At 41.2% G+C, this 15,958-nt stretch overlaps 1 protein-coding gene across 5 annotated transcripts in view; it reads left to right on the forward strand.

Moving 5' to 3' along the window:
- The window catches only part of HELZ (helicase with zinc finger), a 194,101-nt gene that overhangs the window by 16,944 nt on the left and 161,199 nt on the right, over positions 1 to 15,958 (forward strand). For all 5 annotated transcript variants that reach the window (XM_033183899.1, XM_033183898.1, XM_033183902.1 and 2 more), the window contains one exon: positions 15,648 to 15,875. In XM_033183899.1, coding sequence (XP_033039790.1) covers positions 15,666 to 15,875 — 210 coding nt within the window. In that variant the 5' untranslated portion in view covers positions 15,648 to 15,665. The remainder of the gene's footprint in view (positions 1 to 15,647; positions 15,876 to 15,958) is intronic.

Genomic DNA, 15,958 nt, shown 5'->3' on the forward strand with positions numbered 1-15,958 from the left:
CCATCCACCTGCATTGGCCTCCCAAAGTTCTATCTCTTTCTGTCTCTCTCTCTCTCTTTTTTTTGAGATGGAGTCTCGCTTCTTCGCCCAAGCTGGAGTGCAGTGGTATGTTCTCAGCTCACTGCAACTTCTGCCTCCTGAGTTCAAGCTATTCTCGTGCCTCAGCCTCCTGAGTAGCTGGGATTACAGGCACTTGCCACCATGCCTGTCTAATTTTTGTATTTTTAGTAGAGACGGGGGCAGGGGTTTATATAGAACTTGAGTTCTACATCTCAAGTCAGAGATGAGGCTGTGGTTTTTATGGTTGGGTGGCTGGAAGAATGGGACATTAAGAAAAAAAAAGAATAGGGAAGTCAGGAGGGAGAGTGGCTCTTAGGAGTTTAGAATGAAGATGAATTTGGTTTTGATTGTGTTGAGTTTAAGGAGCTGGTAGAAAGTTGAAATCAGAATTTTAATCTTAGAAGGAACTTCAGAGGTTTATTGGGGCAACAGCTAAGGAAGTTTAGGGCCCTGAAAAGTTAGAGGAATCAGTGAGGTCTCACAATTGATTAAAGCAGAACCAAGATGGAAGCTTCAAGATTCCCAGTCCATGACTTCTCTCTGCTTCACACCGAGAAATGCCGAAAGTTCTCAGCAGTGGTGTCTCCTCACCTAGGCAACAGTGCTCAATAGAGTGGGAAGTGGCATAGTTATGTTGGGGAGTGAGGACTTTATTTTTTATTTGTTTTTATTTTTTATTTGAGACGGAGTCTCGCTCTGTCGCCCAGGCTGGAGCGCAGTGGCGCTATCTCGGCTCACTGCAAGCTCCACCTCCCGGGTTCATACCATTCTCCTGCCTCAGCCTCCCGAGTAGCTGGGACTACAGACGCCCGCCACCTCGCCCGGCTAGTTTTTTGTATTTTTTTTTTTTTTTTTTGAGACGGAGTCTGGCTCTGTCTCCCAGGCTGGAGTGCAGTGGCTGGATCTCAGCTCACTGCAAGCTCCGCCTCCCGGGTTCACACCCTTCTCCTGCCTCAGCCTCCCGAGTAGCTGGGACTACAGGCGCCCGCCACCTCGCCTGGCTAGTTTTTTGTATTTTTAGTAGAGACGGGGTTTCACCGTTTTAGCCAGGATGGTCTCGATCTCCTGACCTTGTGATCCGCCCGTCTCGGCCTCCCAAAGTGCTGGGATTACAGGCTTGAGCCACTGAGCCCGGCTGTTTTTTGTATTTTTAGTAGAGACGGGGTTTCACCATGTTAGCCAGGATGGTCTCGATCTCCTGACCTCGTGATCCACCCGTCTCGGCCTCCCAAAGTGCTGAGATTACAGGCTTGAGCCACCGCGCCCGGCCTGTTTTTTGTATTTTTTAGTAGAGATGGGGTTTCACTGTGTTAGCCAGGATGGTCTCGATCTCCTGACCTCGTCATCCACCCGTCTCGGTCTCCCAAAGTGCTGGGATTACAGGCTTGAGCCACCGCGCCTGGCCTATTTTATTTTTTTATTTTTATTTTTATTTTTTTGAGATGGGGTCTTGCTCTGTCACCCAGGCTGGAGTGCAGTGGTGCAATCTCAGCTCACTGCAGTCTCCGCCTCCCAGGTTCAAGTGATTCTCCCACCTCAGCTTCCCAAGTAGCTGGGATCACAGGGGTGTGCTACCACACCCAGCTAATTTTTGCATTTTTAGTGGATTTGGGGTTTCACCATGTTGGCCAGGCTGGTTTTTTTTTTTTATGTTTGTTGAGACAGAGTCTTGCTTATTTGCCCAGGCTGGAGTGCAATGGTGTGTTCTCGACTCACTGCAACCTGTGCCTCCTGGGTTCAAGCAATTCTCCTGCCTCAGCTTCCCCAGTAGCTGGGATTACAGTCATGTGCCACCATGTCCAGCTAATTTTTGTATTTTTAGTAGAGACAGGGTTTCACTCAGTTGACTAGGCTGGTCTCGAACTCCTGAACTCAAGTGATCCACCCACCTTGGCCTCCCAAAGTGCTGGGATTACAGGCATGAGCCACCATGCTCAGCCCAGGCTTTTTAATTAAAAGTTTTTTATTATGGACATTTTCAGACATACAAAAGTAGAAAGAAGAGTGTAATCAATGCCCGTGTACCCACTGTCCACCTTCAACCGCTCTGTGTGTTGTTTCATCTGTTTCCTCCCTCTGCATCAATTACAGTGAAGCAAATGGTGAAGCAAAAGTAATTTGGTGACCTTAAATTTTGTGTATTAGCAAATATGGAGAGTCAAAAAGTTTAATAGGATATGTTCTTAGGTCTCTGCATGGGGTCTAGAGTAAAGAGAAAGAGGATTAATTCCAGAATTCCTATGCTGCCTCAATTTTGTGTCTTTGGGCAAATTAAGTCTTCTGGGACTAAATCTTTTCGTTTTCCATGACAACGAAAACTTGCTGCTTGTTAAAAATTATAAAATACAATGCCAGGCACAGTGGCTCACGCCTGTAATCCCGACATTTTGGGAGGCCAAGGCGGGCACATCACGAGGTCAAGAGTTCGAGACCGACCTGGCCAACATGGTGAAACCCTGTCTCTGCTAAAAATACAAAAATTAGCCGGGCATAGCCTGGCATGGTGGTGCATGCCTGTAATCCCAGCTACTCGGGAGGCTGAGGCAGGAGAATCGCTTGAATCTGGGAGATGGAGGTTGCAGTGAGCTGAGATTGTACCACTGTACTCTAGCCTGGGTGGCAGAGCGAGACTCCATCTTGAAAAAAAAATTATAAAATACAGATGAATAAAAAAGCTGTAATGGCATCACCTGGAGATATCCACTTTTATTTTAGTAGTAAAAAATTTTTTTTTTTTGAGACGGAGTCTCGCTCTATGTTGCAGGCTGGAGTACACTGTGATCTCGGCTCACTGCAACCTCCCCCTCCTGAGTTCCGAGTTCAAGCAGTTCTCCTGCCTCAGCCTCCTGAGTAGCTGGGATTACAGGCACCTGCCACCACGCCTGGGTAATTTTTGTATTTTTAGTAGAGACAGGGTTTCACCATGTCGGCCAGGCTGGTCTTGAACTCCTGATCTCAAGTGATCCACCTGTCTCGGCCTCCCAAAGTGCTGGGATCACAGGGGTGAGCCACTGCACCCAGCCTGTAATAAGCTTTTAATTTTGGAATACTTTTAGATTTACAGAAAAGTTAGACGTGTAGGTCAGAGTTCTCATAACCTCTTTACCCAGTTTCCCCCATTGTTAATGTCTTAAGTTTCCACGGCATGTTTGTCAAATGTAAGAAACCATTGTTGGTACATTTCTATTAACTAATTTTTAGACTTTATTTGGATTTCACAAGTTTTCCCACTAATGTCCTTTTTCTGTTCCAGAATCTATCCAGAATCCTGCAATGAATGTAGTGATTTTGTCTTCTTAGTCTTTTTTGGGCTGTGATAGCTTCTCAGACTTTGTTTTTCATGACAGTTTTCAGGAGTACTATTTATATATTTAATAGAATGGTCCTCAGTTTGGGATTCTCTGATATTTTCTTCATGATTAGACTGTTTCTCATTCTTCCTGATTTTCTTATGCAAAATATTCAATACTTAACATGTTTTACAAAAATGAGATGACAATTATTTTATAATGTTTGTTTTTACTTACAAAATGGGATTATATCATATATATTATTTTATAACTTGCTTTTGTCACTTCAAATCTTCCCAGTAACCTTATTGTTAACATTGTATAGAAAACTCTGTTCTGAGTTTTAAAGTCTGATTTGAAAATACAACATTAGAACATAATCTGTTGGTAAATTGAAGATGGCTTTTAAGGGACTGTGATAGTAGTGGTGGTGGTAGTAATATGATTCTGTGTCTACACAGATAATCTGGAAGGGAAAATCAAGAAATAAAAAGAATAAGCAATGTTTTATAGTTATATAATTTTCTTGGCAAGCAGTAACCTTTTCTAGAAGTCAGTCTTTTAGTATAATTTGCTTGCTTGCTTTTTTTTTTTTTTTTTTGAAATGGAGTCACACTCTGCCGCCAGGCTGAAGTGCAATGCCGCTGTCTTAGCTCACTGCAACCTCTGCTTCCCAGGTTCAAGTGATTCTCTTGCCTCAGCCTTCCAAGTAGCTGGGATTACAGAAATGTGCTACCAACCCCGGCTAATTTTTGTGTTTTTGGTAGAGACAGGGTTTCACCGCGTTGGTCAGGATGGTCTCCATCTCTTGACCTCGTGATCTGCCCACCTCAGCCTCCCAAAGTACTGGGATTACAGGCATGAGCCACTGTGCCCTGCCTTGCTTGCTTCTTAAGTGTGGCTTTTGTGTTTCTTCATATCTTTTAAATTAGTAAGCATGTTAAGTGATTTGGGAAGAGGCTCAAACTCTTCAAGAAATAATTTGGAATTCTTGAAGCTACAGAATTGCTGGAAATCCTGAAAAATGGATCAGGAAAAATCAAAGTAATAGATAGAAAAAAAATCTCAATTTTAGCTGTTGATATAATTTTTAGAAAATTCAGTTTATCTCAGTCACTAAAACAGATGGCAGAAGGCCCATCTGAATGTTTATTTTATGTATTTTAAACAGTTTATACTTTACTAAATTCCATTTATTCTGAAATTTAAGAGAATTTACCTCTTTATGAAAGTGATTATTCAAAATAGACCATGGTTGATGATCTTAAGTTTTTAGTTTTCTTCTCTGTAGGCTTAGTCTCTCTTCTAATGCTTCTTGCATACTCAGTGATTTCATGTTTTAGCGAAAAATGCAAGTCTGACTGAATATTAAGCACAGTACAATGAGTAAAACTACTTTGCAGAATATTTTGCCTGTGTATACTATAGGACCATATAGATTCCAGTTTTGGAAAAATGCAGATGAACAAAGGTAATACAACATGCCTCTTTGTGACTTGACATGCTAATGAGAACTGAATTTGGTATAGGACAGTTCTTGGTATGCTTGGCATTTAGGCTATTTTAGGTCATCTTTGGGAAATTTAATTATTTATGGAATGGTTTTAGTGAATTGAATGGTTGTCATGGGGATAAAAATGGTGTAAAATGGACTCTAATTTATAAGATAGTTGTGTTGGGCAGATAAGGCATTTTACACAATACATTTAATTCAAGATAATAGGTGATTCAGAGGCCAATTAATTCTATAGGAAGTAATGCTCTTTAGTTTTGGGAGGAGAGCATCTTAGAGAAGTAGATCTTGAAGCATTTGTTAAAATCTGGGTAGATTTAGATCCAGAGAGAGGCAAGGAAAGGATGTTCTGGACAGAGGGAACAATGTTATCAGTATCTCAGAGGCCTGACTATGTACTTGGGACCTGTGTTGAGGTAATGGGCAAGTTAGGTTGTAGCCAGATTGGCAGTGGCCCGATATCTGTTAATGAGCTTTGACATTATTTTATGGGCATTTCAGAGTTACTGTGCCATCTCTAAAGTCATACTTTTTCTCCATGTGGAAGCATGATACACCTTAGCCACACTGGCTCACCAGGGCCTTGCTGCTCAGTGGGGAAAGGGGCACATTCTGATAGGCTTTTTTCCTCTTCACTTGGGTTATTTTAATAATGTATCAGCTGGGTGCAGTGGCTCATGCCTGTAATCCCAGCACTTTGGGAGTCTGAGGCGGGCAGATTACCTGAGGTTGGGAGTTTGAGACCAACCTGACCAATATGGAGAAACCCCATCTCTACTAAAAATGCAAAATTAGCCAGGTGTGGTGGTGCATGCCTGTAATCCCAGCTACCCGGGTGGCTGAGGCAGGAGAATCTCTTGAACCCGGGAGGTAGAGGTTGCAGTGAGCCGAGATCACGAGATCACGCTATTGCACTCCAGCCTGGACAACAAGAGTGAAACTCTGTCTCTAATAATAATAATAATAATAATGTATCACTTTGGCTTTTCTTTCTTTTGTCACAATAAAAAAATTTTTTTTTTGAGACAAAGTCTCGCTCTATCACCTTGGCTGAAGTTCAGTGGCATGATCTCTGCTGACTCTGCTCAGTGCAACCTCTGCCTCCAGGGTTCAAGTGATTCTCGTGTCTCAGCTTCCAAGTAGCTGGGACTACAGGTGTGTGCCACCGCTCCCAGCTAATTTTTTGTATTTGTGGTAGAGGCGGGGTTTCGCCATGTTGTCCTGGCTCGTCTAGAACTCCTAAGCTCAGCAGTCTGCCTGCCTGGGCCTCCCAAAGTGTATTTACTTTCTAGTTTCACGTTAGTAACCAGATTTCCACAAGGAAAACAATTAGAAGAATTAATGGCAAATAACTAACTTAAGAAATGTGGATATCCAATTTTTTCTAGCAATTCTTCTGATTTAAATTTTTGTTTTGTTGTATAATGAAATGTGCATTTTATTATATTTGTCCTTTAAGTTTTATTGTTTATGTAGTCTAAGAAGTAAAGATATCTTGGGGTCTGATTAAGAACCAATTACGGGTGTTAGTAATTTCTGTCAAAGGAGATAGTGATGATGTTTAACGTTAACTCGTCAGTCTTCTAAAACCTTTAGAAATGCAGTCTAATTCATTGCACCTAAGTTAATTATGTGGTAGATACATATATTTTTTCTAATAGGCAAATGTGTAAGACAGAGATGCAGAAATCATCTTGAATTTAGATAGAAGAAATTTTAGTTACTACTGTGGTCTCTTGCTATTTGGTCAGTTTACTTTTGCTTAAAGGCTCTCTGTTAAAGGATTTGGTTTTTTGAGATCAAAGAAGACTGTAACTACATTAACAAGAGAAGTTAATTTGAGGAATATAACTGATTTTTAAAATGAAATTATATTTCGTGACTTGATTTCAAGGTGGTCTGGTGATTCTTCTTACTGTCACAGACAGAGGTTTGGAGTGGAAAGATTGATTTTGTTTTTCTTCCAGCATTTACTTTTGGTTCCGGACCAGCCATCTAGCTATGAATTCTTCGGAAGTATTCTACATTTTTTGCCAAGTGAGCTCAATCATTGTTCCTTTTGGAGAGGTTCTTTCTGAGGCTCCATTCTTGCCTCTAAAACCTACATATGCAAGAAGGGAAGTGCATGGGTTTTCTGTTTATTCGTAGCACACTTATCCCGCTGTATCTCCTTCTTTTTAGTTTTAAAAAATAATTTCGGTCAGGTGCAGTGGCTCACGCCTGTAATCCCAGCACTTTGGGAGGCCGAGGCGGGCGGATCACGAGGTCAAGAGATCGAGACCATCCTGGCCAACATGGTGAAACCTTTCTCAACTAAAAATACAAAAATTAGCTAGGTGTGGTGGTGGGCGCCTATAGTCCCAGCTACTTGGGAGGCTGAGGCAGAAGAATCGCTTGAACCTGAGAGGCGGAAGTTGCAGTGAGCTGAGGTCACGCCACTGCACTCCAACCTGGGCGACAGAGTGAGACTCCGTCTCAAAAAAAAAAAGTCAAATGTGACTTTCAGATTCATATTTTAAAAATAATTTTTACAATATTATCGTAAAAACATGCAGTAAAATTGATGTTTTTTGCTATACAGTTTTACTAATTTAACACATGTGCACCCAGTCAGGATACAGGGCAGTGTCATCACCCTAAAAACTCCTCATGCTATTCTTTCATAGTTACCCCTACCCAACCTATACCTGCTCGCAACCACTGATCTGTTCTTCATTTTTATAGTTTCATCTTTTTGAGAATAAGATTGTATAAATGGAATCATGCAGTATGTCAGCTTTTGAGACTGGGGTCTTTTATGTGACATAATGTTTTTGAGATTATTTCACGTTATTGCATATATTGAATGCTTGTTCCTTTTTATTACTGAGTGGTTTTATATCACAAAGAGATCTGTTTCTTCACTCATTAAAGGACATTTGAGTTGTTTCCACTTTTTAGCAATTATGAATAGAGCTGTTATGAACATTTGTGTTCAGATCTTTGTGTGAACATAGTTTTTATTTCTCTGTGGTATCTGAGGGGCAAAGGGGATTGCTGGGTCATGTAGTGTAGTGTGTGTATTTGATTTTATAAGAAGCTGCAAACCCTTTTTCCAGAGTGGCTAAATCATTTTATATTCCTACTAGCAATGTATAAGGGTTCCAATTACTGTACATCATTTGGTGTTATCAATTATTTTTAATTTAGCCATTCTAATAGGTAGGTAGTGTATCTAATCATGGCTTTAGTTTTGCATTTCCCTAATGGTTAATAACATTGAACATCCTTTTTTTTTTTTTTTTTTTTTTTTGAGACGGAGTCTGGCTCTGTCGCCCGGGCTAGAGTGCGGTGGCCGGATCTCGGCTCACTGCAAGCTCCGCCTCCCAGGTTTACGCCATTTTCCTGCCTCCGCCTCCCAAGTAGCTGGGACTACAGGCGCCCGCCTCGTCACCCGGCTAGTTTTTTTTTTTTTTGTATTCTTTAGTAGAGACGGGGTTTCACCGTATTAGCCAGGGTGGTCTCGATCTCCTGACCTTGTGATCCGCCCGTCTCGGCCTCCCGAAGTGCTAGGATTACAGGCTTGAGCCACCGCGCCCGGCCTGAACATCCTTTTATGTGCTTGTTTGTTATCCTTATATCCTCTTTGCAGAGTATCTGTTGAAATCTTTTGCCCAGATTTTGTTTGGTTTTTTGTTGACTGTTGGGAGTTCCTTTTTTTTTCTTCTTTTTTTTTTTTAGGTGGAGTCTTGCCCTGTTGCCAGGCTGGAGTACAGTGGTGCGATCTCGGCTCACTGCAACCTCTGCCTCCTGTGTTCAAGCGATTCTTCTGCCTTGGCCTCCCCAGTAACTGGGATTACAGGCACACACCACCATGCCCAGATAATTTTTGTATTTTTAGGAGAGATGGGGTTTCACCATGTTGGCCAGGATGGTCTTGATCTCTTGACCTGGTGATTCACCCGCAAAGTGCTAGGATTACAGGTGTGAGCCACCACACCTGTCTGGGAGTTCTTTATATGTTCAGACCTGAATCCTTTTTCAGATAAGTGATTTGCACAAAATGTCTCCCAGTCTCTAGCTTGTCTTTCATTCTTTTAACAGTGTCTTTCATAGTACAAAAATGTTTAATTTTGGTAAAATTTATCAATTTTTCTCTTTTGTCAGATTGTGGTAAGATGAATCAATTTTAGAACAAGTTTCTGTTTTATAAAAGTGGTAAAAATTAACTTAGGGATTGGATACTCTCTGAAAGTTGACTTTTGTGGAAGGATGCAAATGTTACCATTTTATGGAAAGACGGTACTAATTAATACACTCCTTCATCTTGAGACACATAGGACTTTTGCTTAACCAAGAAGATAATTGGCTTAGGGGTGTGTGTGTGTGTGTGTGTGTGTGTTTACATTTTTTAAAATGGTAATCACTAACGTTGTGGTTATTAACACAGACATACTTTTTATAATGCAGAACTATGTTAACTCTGTTTCAGAATTAAAAGATGATATTTTACTGTCACATTTGGTGCTTGGGGAGTGCTGGACTTTGAGTTTTTACTCCATTGGAATAGCATTAGAACCTTAGTTGCTTGTGGGCTCAGAATCTGTGTCATGGCTAAAAGTAGGAGTTGTCGGACTGCCTTGACTTGAATCCTGCTTCTGTCGTTTACAGTGTAACTGGGAGAGTTAACTTACCCAGTAAGTTAACTCTGTGCTTCAGTTTCCTCATCTGTGAATGGGAATGATAATAATAACAATTCTAATATCTACTTTATAGGGTCATTGTGAGGATTAAAGTAGATTATGTACATGTAATCCACAATGAACATTCAGTAAAAGCTTGTTGTTATTACTGAAGTAACTTTATAAGTTGTTAAAACAAATGCTTTGGGCTTATATATGTATATATAATATTTTTTGAACATAAACTCAAGATTTTGTTATCTTCATAATAAAAGACACGTAGAACTGGATCATTTGACCCTTTCTCTTCTTATCTCCTTCCAGTTCAAAATGCTTAGATATTTTTGATAGCCAGCATTCTCTTAGATCTGTTTGGGCGCAACACACTCAAGTCTTAGCACTGTCTTCTTTGTAGTTTTAACCTTTTTCTGGAAGATCGGCTTAGTTTTTCAACCATAGCCACTCTGTTTCCTGTCATAACGCCACTTTCCCTGGGCATACAGAGAATACTTGCCCTTCTTGTACTGTGTCACTTTGTGAGGTTGGTGCTTGCCATACTTCTTACAGAAAGTCTGGTGGATTTTAGCAACGTTTATTGTGTTTGCGTGAGCACTATGGGCATGGAAAGCTAGGCTTATATTTTTAAGACACAGAAGAATCATATATCACACTAAGCCATTTGTCTCCCATACTCACTTATTTTTTCTCTTTACACTTACTGTTATTAGTAATAAATAACACGATCATTGTTATTAATAATCGTGTATACACTGTTTTACAAGACAATTATCAGCTCATTTGGTACTGATCAAATTATCTAAGTTAAGACTGTCTTGGTTCCAACTGCCTGAAATACCAACCTAAACTAACTTCAGCTGGAAAAAAGTTTCTTGGCTTACCTAACTTCGAAGTCCAGGTACAGCTAGCCAGAGCTGGATTCAGGGGTCAGGTGATATCTTCAGGACTCAGTTTCTCCCTGTGAATCAGCTCTGCTTTTTCTTGTATAGACTTCAGTTACTGACACTGTAAGAAAAATGGCTGCGGTATATTCAACCACCTGTAGCTTCTCAGAATTTAGATTCAGCTGGAAGGAGTATCAGTTTCCTTCCCAGAAGCCTCAGCAAGTCTCGTGGTGTCTCATTGGCTCTTACAGGGTCATATGTCCTACCCTGAGCCAATCCCTGTGTTCAGGACTGGGAGGCTCGTATTGGCCAGTTAGTGTCACATGCCACCCCACATCCTGGTGGATGCTCTTCAGGAACCACATGGTCTGAGAGATGGGGGGAGGTGAATTCTCAGAGGAAAATTGTGAGCTTTTATTACCAGGAAAGGGAATGGATATTTGGTGGCAAAACAACTAATGTTCATTGCATGGTATTAGTCTCTTTTTATAGGTCAGCAGCAGATCAGAGGAGTTAGTGGATTTAGATTAGAGTGCTGGTTTCTGATTTCAGCTTTCTTGCTTGTGAAGTCACATCCTCCAAGTCAGTGTTTCTCACAGGGATAGGAGTTTGCAGGAAATTAGTGTTTTATGTTCTTTTGATAGAAGTTTGGATAGTTTTTTTTTTCTTTGAGAAGGAGTCTTGCTCTGTCGCCCAGCCTGGAGTGCAAAGGTGCAATCTCAGCTCTCTGCAACCTTCGCCTCCTGGGTTCAAGCGGTTCTCCTGCCTCATCCTCCCGAGTAGCTGAGACTACAGGCACGTGCCACCACACCCGGCTAATTTTTTGTATTTTTAGTACAGACAGTGTTTCACTGTGTTAGCCAGGATGGTCTTGATCTCCTGACCTTGTAATCCCCCCGCCTCTGCCTCCCAAAGAGCTGGGATCACAGGCGTCAGCCTCCACGCCCAGCCAAGTTTGGATAATTTTGAACAGGAAGAGAAAGAGAGTCAAGACAGATGGGGTGGACCTCAGCAATGGGCGAATGTGATGCTTCTTCCTACATCAGTGTGCCTAATGTGACTCAGCTCCAGTGACTTCCATTCCCTGTGCCACTCTGTCCCCATGGGAAAAATCCTTAGAGACCCAACTTAGTATCTGCCCTTGAATCTGGCTGTTCCGTTCAGGTAGCAGGATCACATACAATAGATACAGATGTATCGATATGTCCTAGATAGGGGTGTCAGCTACACTCTTGAAGTGTATCTGGGAGCTGGCCTTGTTTAGAAGCACTTCTAGATCTCTCACTGTGTATTATCCATAGTCCATTTTAGCATGGCCTGAGATGTTTTCTCATTTTGACTTTGACAGACAGTTTTGCTTTTATGCTTGATAAACCACTTTAGCTTCTTTAGAAGGAGTGGGTACAGTAAGGTCATGCTGTTTTCTGAAAAACTCGAAAAAACAGCTGAATGGAGCATGCATTGGATTGAGTTCCACACTACAGCTAGGTGACCCTACTGTGATTCAGGTAGACCTTGGAAACTAGGTATCAGGACCTGATTAACAAAGGTAATCGGGGTAGATATTCACTTCTGAGGAAGGCACCTGGGTCATAAATTGAGTCATTTCCTCTCAAAGCTCTTGAAATTCATAGTTCTGCCCTTAATCTCTACTTATATATTAATGTTATCAAGATCTCTCTGACTAATATGCTTGGGGATCAATGTTGATAGTAGTCTTTGTGATCATCCCTCATAGCCAGATTTAGGGTTTAGCTAATCCTTATCAGTGACTTGCAGATATACTTATTTCTCCAATGGCTGTTCTTTGCGTAATCATTACCGTGTATTGAGATGGAGAAAATAGGTGAAAATAATTCCTCTGTCAAGTAGGTAAAGTAATTACATAGAATAATACTTTATTGTTTGTACTCTATTGTATGTTGAGATCAGTAAAGTGATTTCAGCTTTATATAGGCTGGGGAGGCCAAGGCGGGATGATCTTTTGAGGCGAAGAGTTTAAGACTAGCTTAGGCAACACAGTGAGACCCTGTCTCTATGAAAAAATAAAAAAAAAATCAGCCAGTTGTGGTGGCATGCACCGGTAGTCCCAGCTTCTCGGGAGGCTGAGGCCGGAGGATCATTCCGAAATGTGAAGCTACAGGAGCTATGATTGCACCACTACACTCCAGCGTGGGCTGCAGAGCGAGACTCTGTCCGCGCCCCCCCCCCCCAAAAAGCTTTATATAAAGTGAAAATAAGGAATTTTAGGGACATAATAATAGCTAACACTTATTGAGCACTTATGTCCCAGGCATTCTTTTAAGTACTTTATAGGTATTATTTCACTTAATCCTTACAGTAACCCTAGGAGGTAGGTATTAGTTGTGTTCCCAGTTTAGAGGTGAGCAAGTTGAAATAATCCATGTAAACCCACTTGCCTCAGGCCATGCAGCTGGAGAGTGGTGCAGCTGGTGAATTCTGAACACAGGTCCTCTGGCTCCTAGTCTGTGCTCTGGATCACTGTGCTATACTCATTCCTAAGAAAGATTTTAGCTGGTACATTATTAGCTTTGTTTTCTTACTACTTCTTTTTGTATTGTTTGTCTGGATGTGAGCTGGGAGTTCTGTAGGGAAGATTTGCTAATTCTAGGGCCTCTGGTATCCATGGACTTATGAATCTTGTGTTGCTGTTATCTGGCAAGCAGTGTGTGCTTGTCTATGTTAGTAGTTCTCAACTAGAACTGATTTTACCCTCTACAGATGTTTACTGGAGACATATTTGGTTGTCACAAGTCAGGGGATGTGCTGCTGGCATCAGCTGGTAGGGACTAGGGATAATGATTGCTAAATAACCTACAGTGCACAGAACAGCCCACAACAAAAAATTGGTAAGCCCAAAATGTTAATAGTGTTGATATTTTATATCTGGACTATATCATAAGTTAGTAATTCTTTTGTAATGCCACTCTTTGTCTAATGGGCAACATTGCTGTAGTGATAAAGAAATTGTTTTTGACTTTTGTTGAATAATTGATTTCACCCACATCAATATATGTTTGTATAAGAAGCATACATACCAACTGTGACTTAAATATTTAAATCCCCTTACCCTTAAACTAAACTGGCAATTACAGCCCCTTCCCCCGCCCCCTGAGGAAGTTTAAATGGAAACCATGTAGAAAACCAAAGATAAGTACTCTTTTTGGAGGGGCTGGGGGGGGAGATTATCTTAATAACACAATTAGATTTCTCTTTTTATATAAAATGTTAATTTAAGCTTGGTGCAGTGGCTCACACTTGTAATCCTAGCACTTTGGCAGGCTGAAGCGGGAAGACAGCTTGAGCCCAGGAGTTTGAGACCAGGCTGGGCAACATAGGGAGACCCCGTCACTACAAAAATAAAATAAAAACAATTTAGCCGGACGTGGTGGTGCATGCCTGTAGTCCCAGCTACTTGTGATACTGAGTTAGGAGGATTGCTTGAGTCTGGCAGGTCAAGGCTGCAGTGAGCAGTGATTGTGCCACTCCACTCGAGCCTAGTAACAGAGTCAGACCCTGTCCCCAAAAAAAGTGTTAAAATTAAAAATTCCAAACTAAGAAAAGTAGGGAATATTATATTGTACCACATGTGTAAATCCCCAGTTTTGAACAAATGCTGACAGATACTGTTGAAGTCCTGTTTGAACTCTTCTTATCTCATTGCCTAGCTATTTCTACTGTTTTGGTAGACCAAGAATCTCAAAAGCTAAAGGGGCTTAGACCTCTTCAGATGTCTGTCATCTTGCCTCTTGCCACTCTCTATGGGCTGCCCATCAATGACTTTTCTCCCCTCATCTTGCACTGCAGTTTATTGGCAGCAAATGGCTGTAGCACAGTGAGGAGAGGACAGGGCCCATGTGTCATTATCAAAGCCGGGAAGGCTGGCAGAGAATGTATATGTAGGCTGGAGGCAGGCGGAAGGGACAAAGAAGTACCAGGAAGCCAGCTGGTTAAGGTGGAAGGTAGGGAAGAGCAGGAGAGAGAGAAGGTGGATGCAGGCATGGAAAGCAATCTGTAAGTCTGACAGAGATGGTCAGCAAGAGTGACTGTTTGTACAGTATTGTGAATGTCAGGTCAAATGATGTCGGTCTTCTGTGTCCAAGTTTACTGCTCCTGCTATGAGTGATATAGCTAGGGAGAAACAATGTGTAAACTCCTGCTATTTCTTACTTGGACTATTTTAGTGATCTCTTACTAATGGCAGTGCTTGCCATTTCTTCCCCTGTGGCAAGCCTGTGGTTTCTTCTGCTTCTAACCAGTTCTTTATAGAGCTAGTCAGACTTATATTTGATAGATTACTTCCTTATTTAAAAAATTTCATCTTGTTCCATTGCCTATGGAATAAAACCCTCGCTTCTTGTTGTGGCATTTGAGGTCATTCATAGTTTCTCTTACTTTTCTGCTGTACCTTGAGTTTAGGCTGTGTATTTTCTGCGGTTGGTGATTTCACTTGAATTCTTCTCTCTGAAAAGCTAGCATTTGCTCTCTCTATCATCTGTATGGTGAACTCCTGTTCACCTTTTGCAATCAGCTCATGCCTTTAGGCAGATGGAATAAGTCTTTTTTGTAATTGTTCATTTGTGCTTTGCCTCTCTTGCTAGAATCTGAGTTTCTTGAAAGCAGTGATGACATGCCCTGTCTTAGTATTCATTGCTGCTAGCACAGGGCCTAGCCCTCGAGAAATGTTTGTTGAATTGAATTAATGGACAGTTCAAACAGTTCCAACCAGTTTTTTAATTGGTGGGAAATAATCCTGCATGGTATAGATTTTAGTTTTCTGCAATCATGGTCACAGAACTGTGAGAATGAAATTAGGAAACTGAAATTTGGAGGTTTGGATATGAAACGTTTCTGTCCCTTTGGTTAAGAAGGGAATCCTGTATGGTTTGTTGGATACTTTGCAATATTCACAGTCATATTTCATTTCTAAATTTGTCTCATTTATAAATTGGTTATATTGTTGGTATGATCTTGGCTTATGATTGACATTTTGCTTGAATCTTAGTAAAGACTTCATAAAATATCAAAGAGAAGTATAGATTTTGTAGCATCAATAGCTGCTGCTTAGCCATGACCTTGATCAAAAGGCTAGCTGAGAGTATTCAGATAGATAATTAAGCCAGCTGAGATAGGAATGGGGCTAGAATTTATAATTAATAAGTTTTAAAAACCTTCTCTTGTTCTTTCTCCCTGTCTGTAGGATTTTTGTCCCTGAGTCATGGAAGACAGAAGAGCGGAAAAGTCATGTGAACAAGCATGTGAATCACTTAAGAGGCAGGACTATGAAATGGCCCTCAAGCACTGCACAGAGGCCCTTCTTTCTCTCGGCCAGTACTCCATGGCAGACTTCACAGGGCCTTGTCCTTTGGAAATAGAACGCATCAAAATCGAGAGTCTTCTCTACAGAATTGCCTCATTTTTGCAACTGGTGAGTAAACACTGTCAATAAGCCAATGCTGAACTATGTAAAATGGCCTTTTTCATTGAGTGGGGACAATACAAATAGCTAAT

Source organism: Trachypithecus francoisi, unplaced genomic scaffold (genome assembly GCF_009764315.1).
Source record: "Trachypithecus francoisi isolate TF-2019V2 unplaced genomic scaffold, Tfra_2.0 Lachesis_group20, whole genome shotgun sequence".
In the NCBI taxonomy this organism is placed as follows: Eukaryota; Metazoa; Chordata; class Mammalia; order Primates; family Cercopithecidae; genus Trachypithecus; species Trachypithecus francoisi.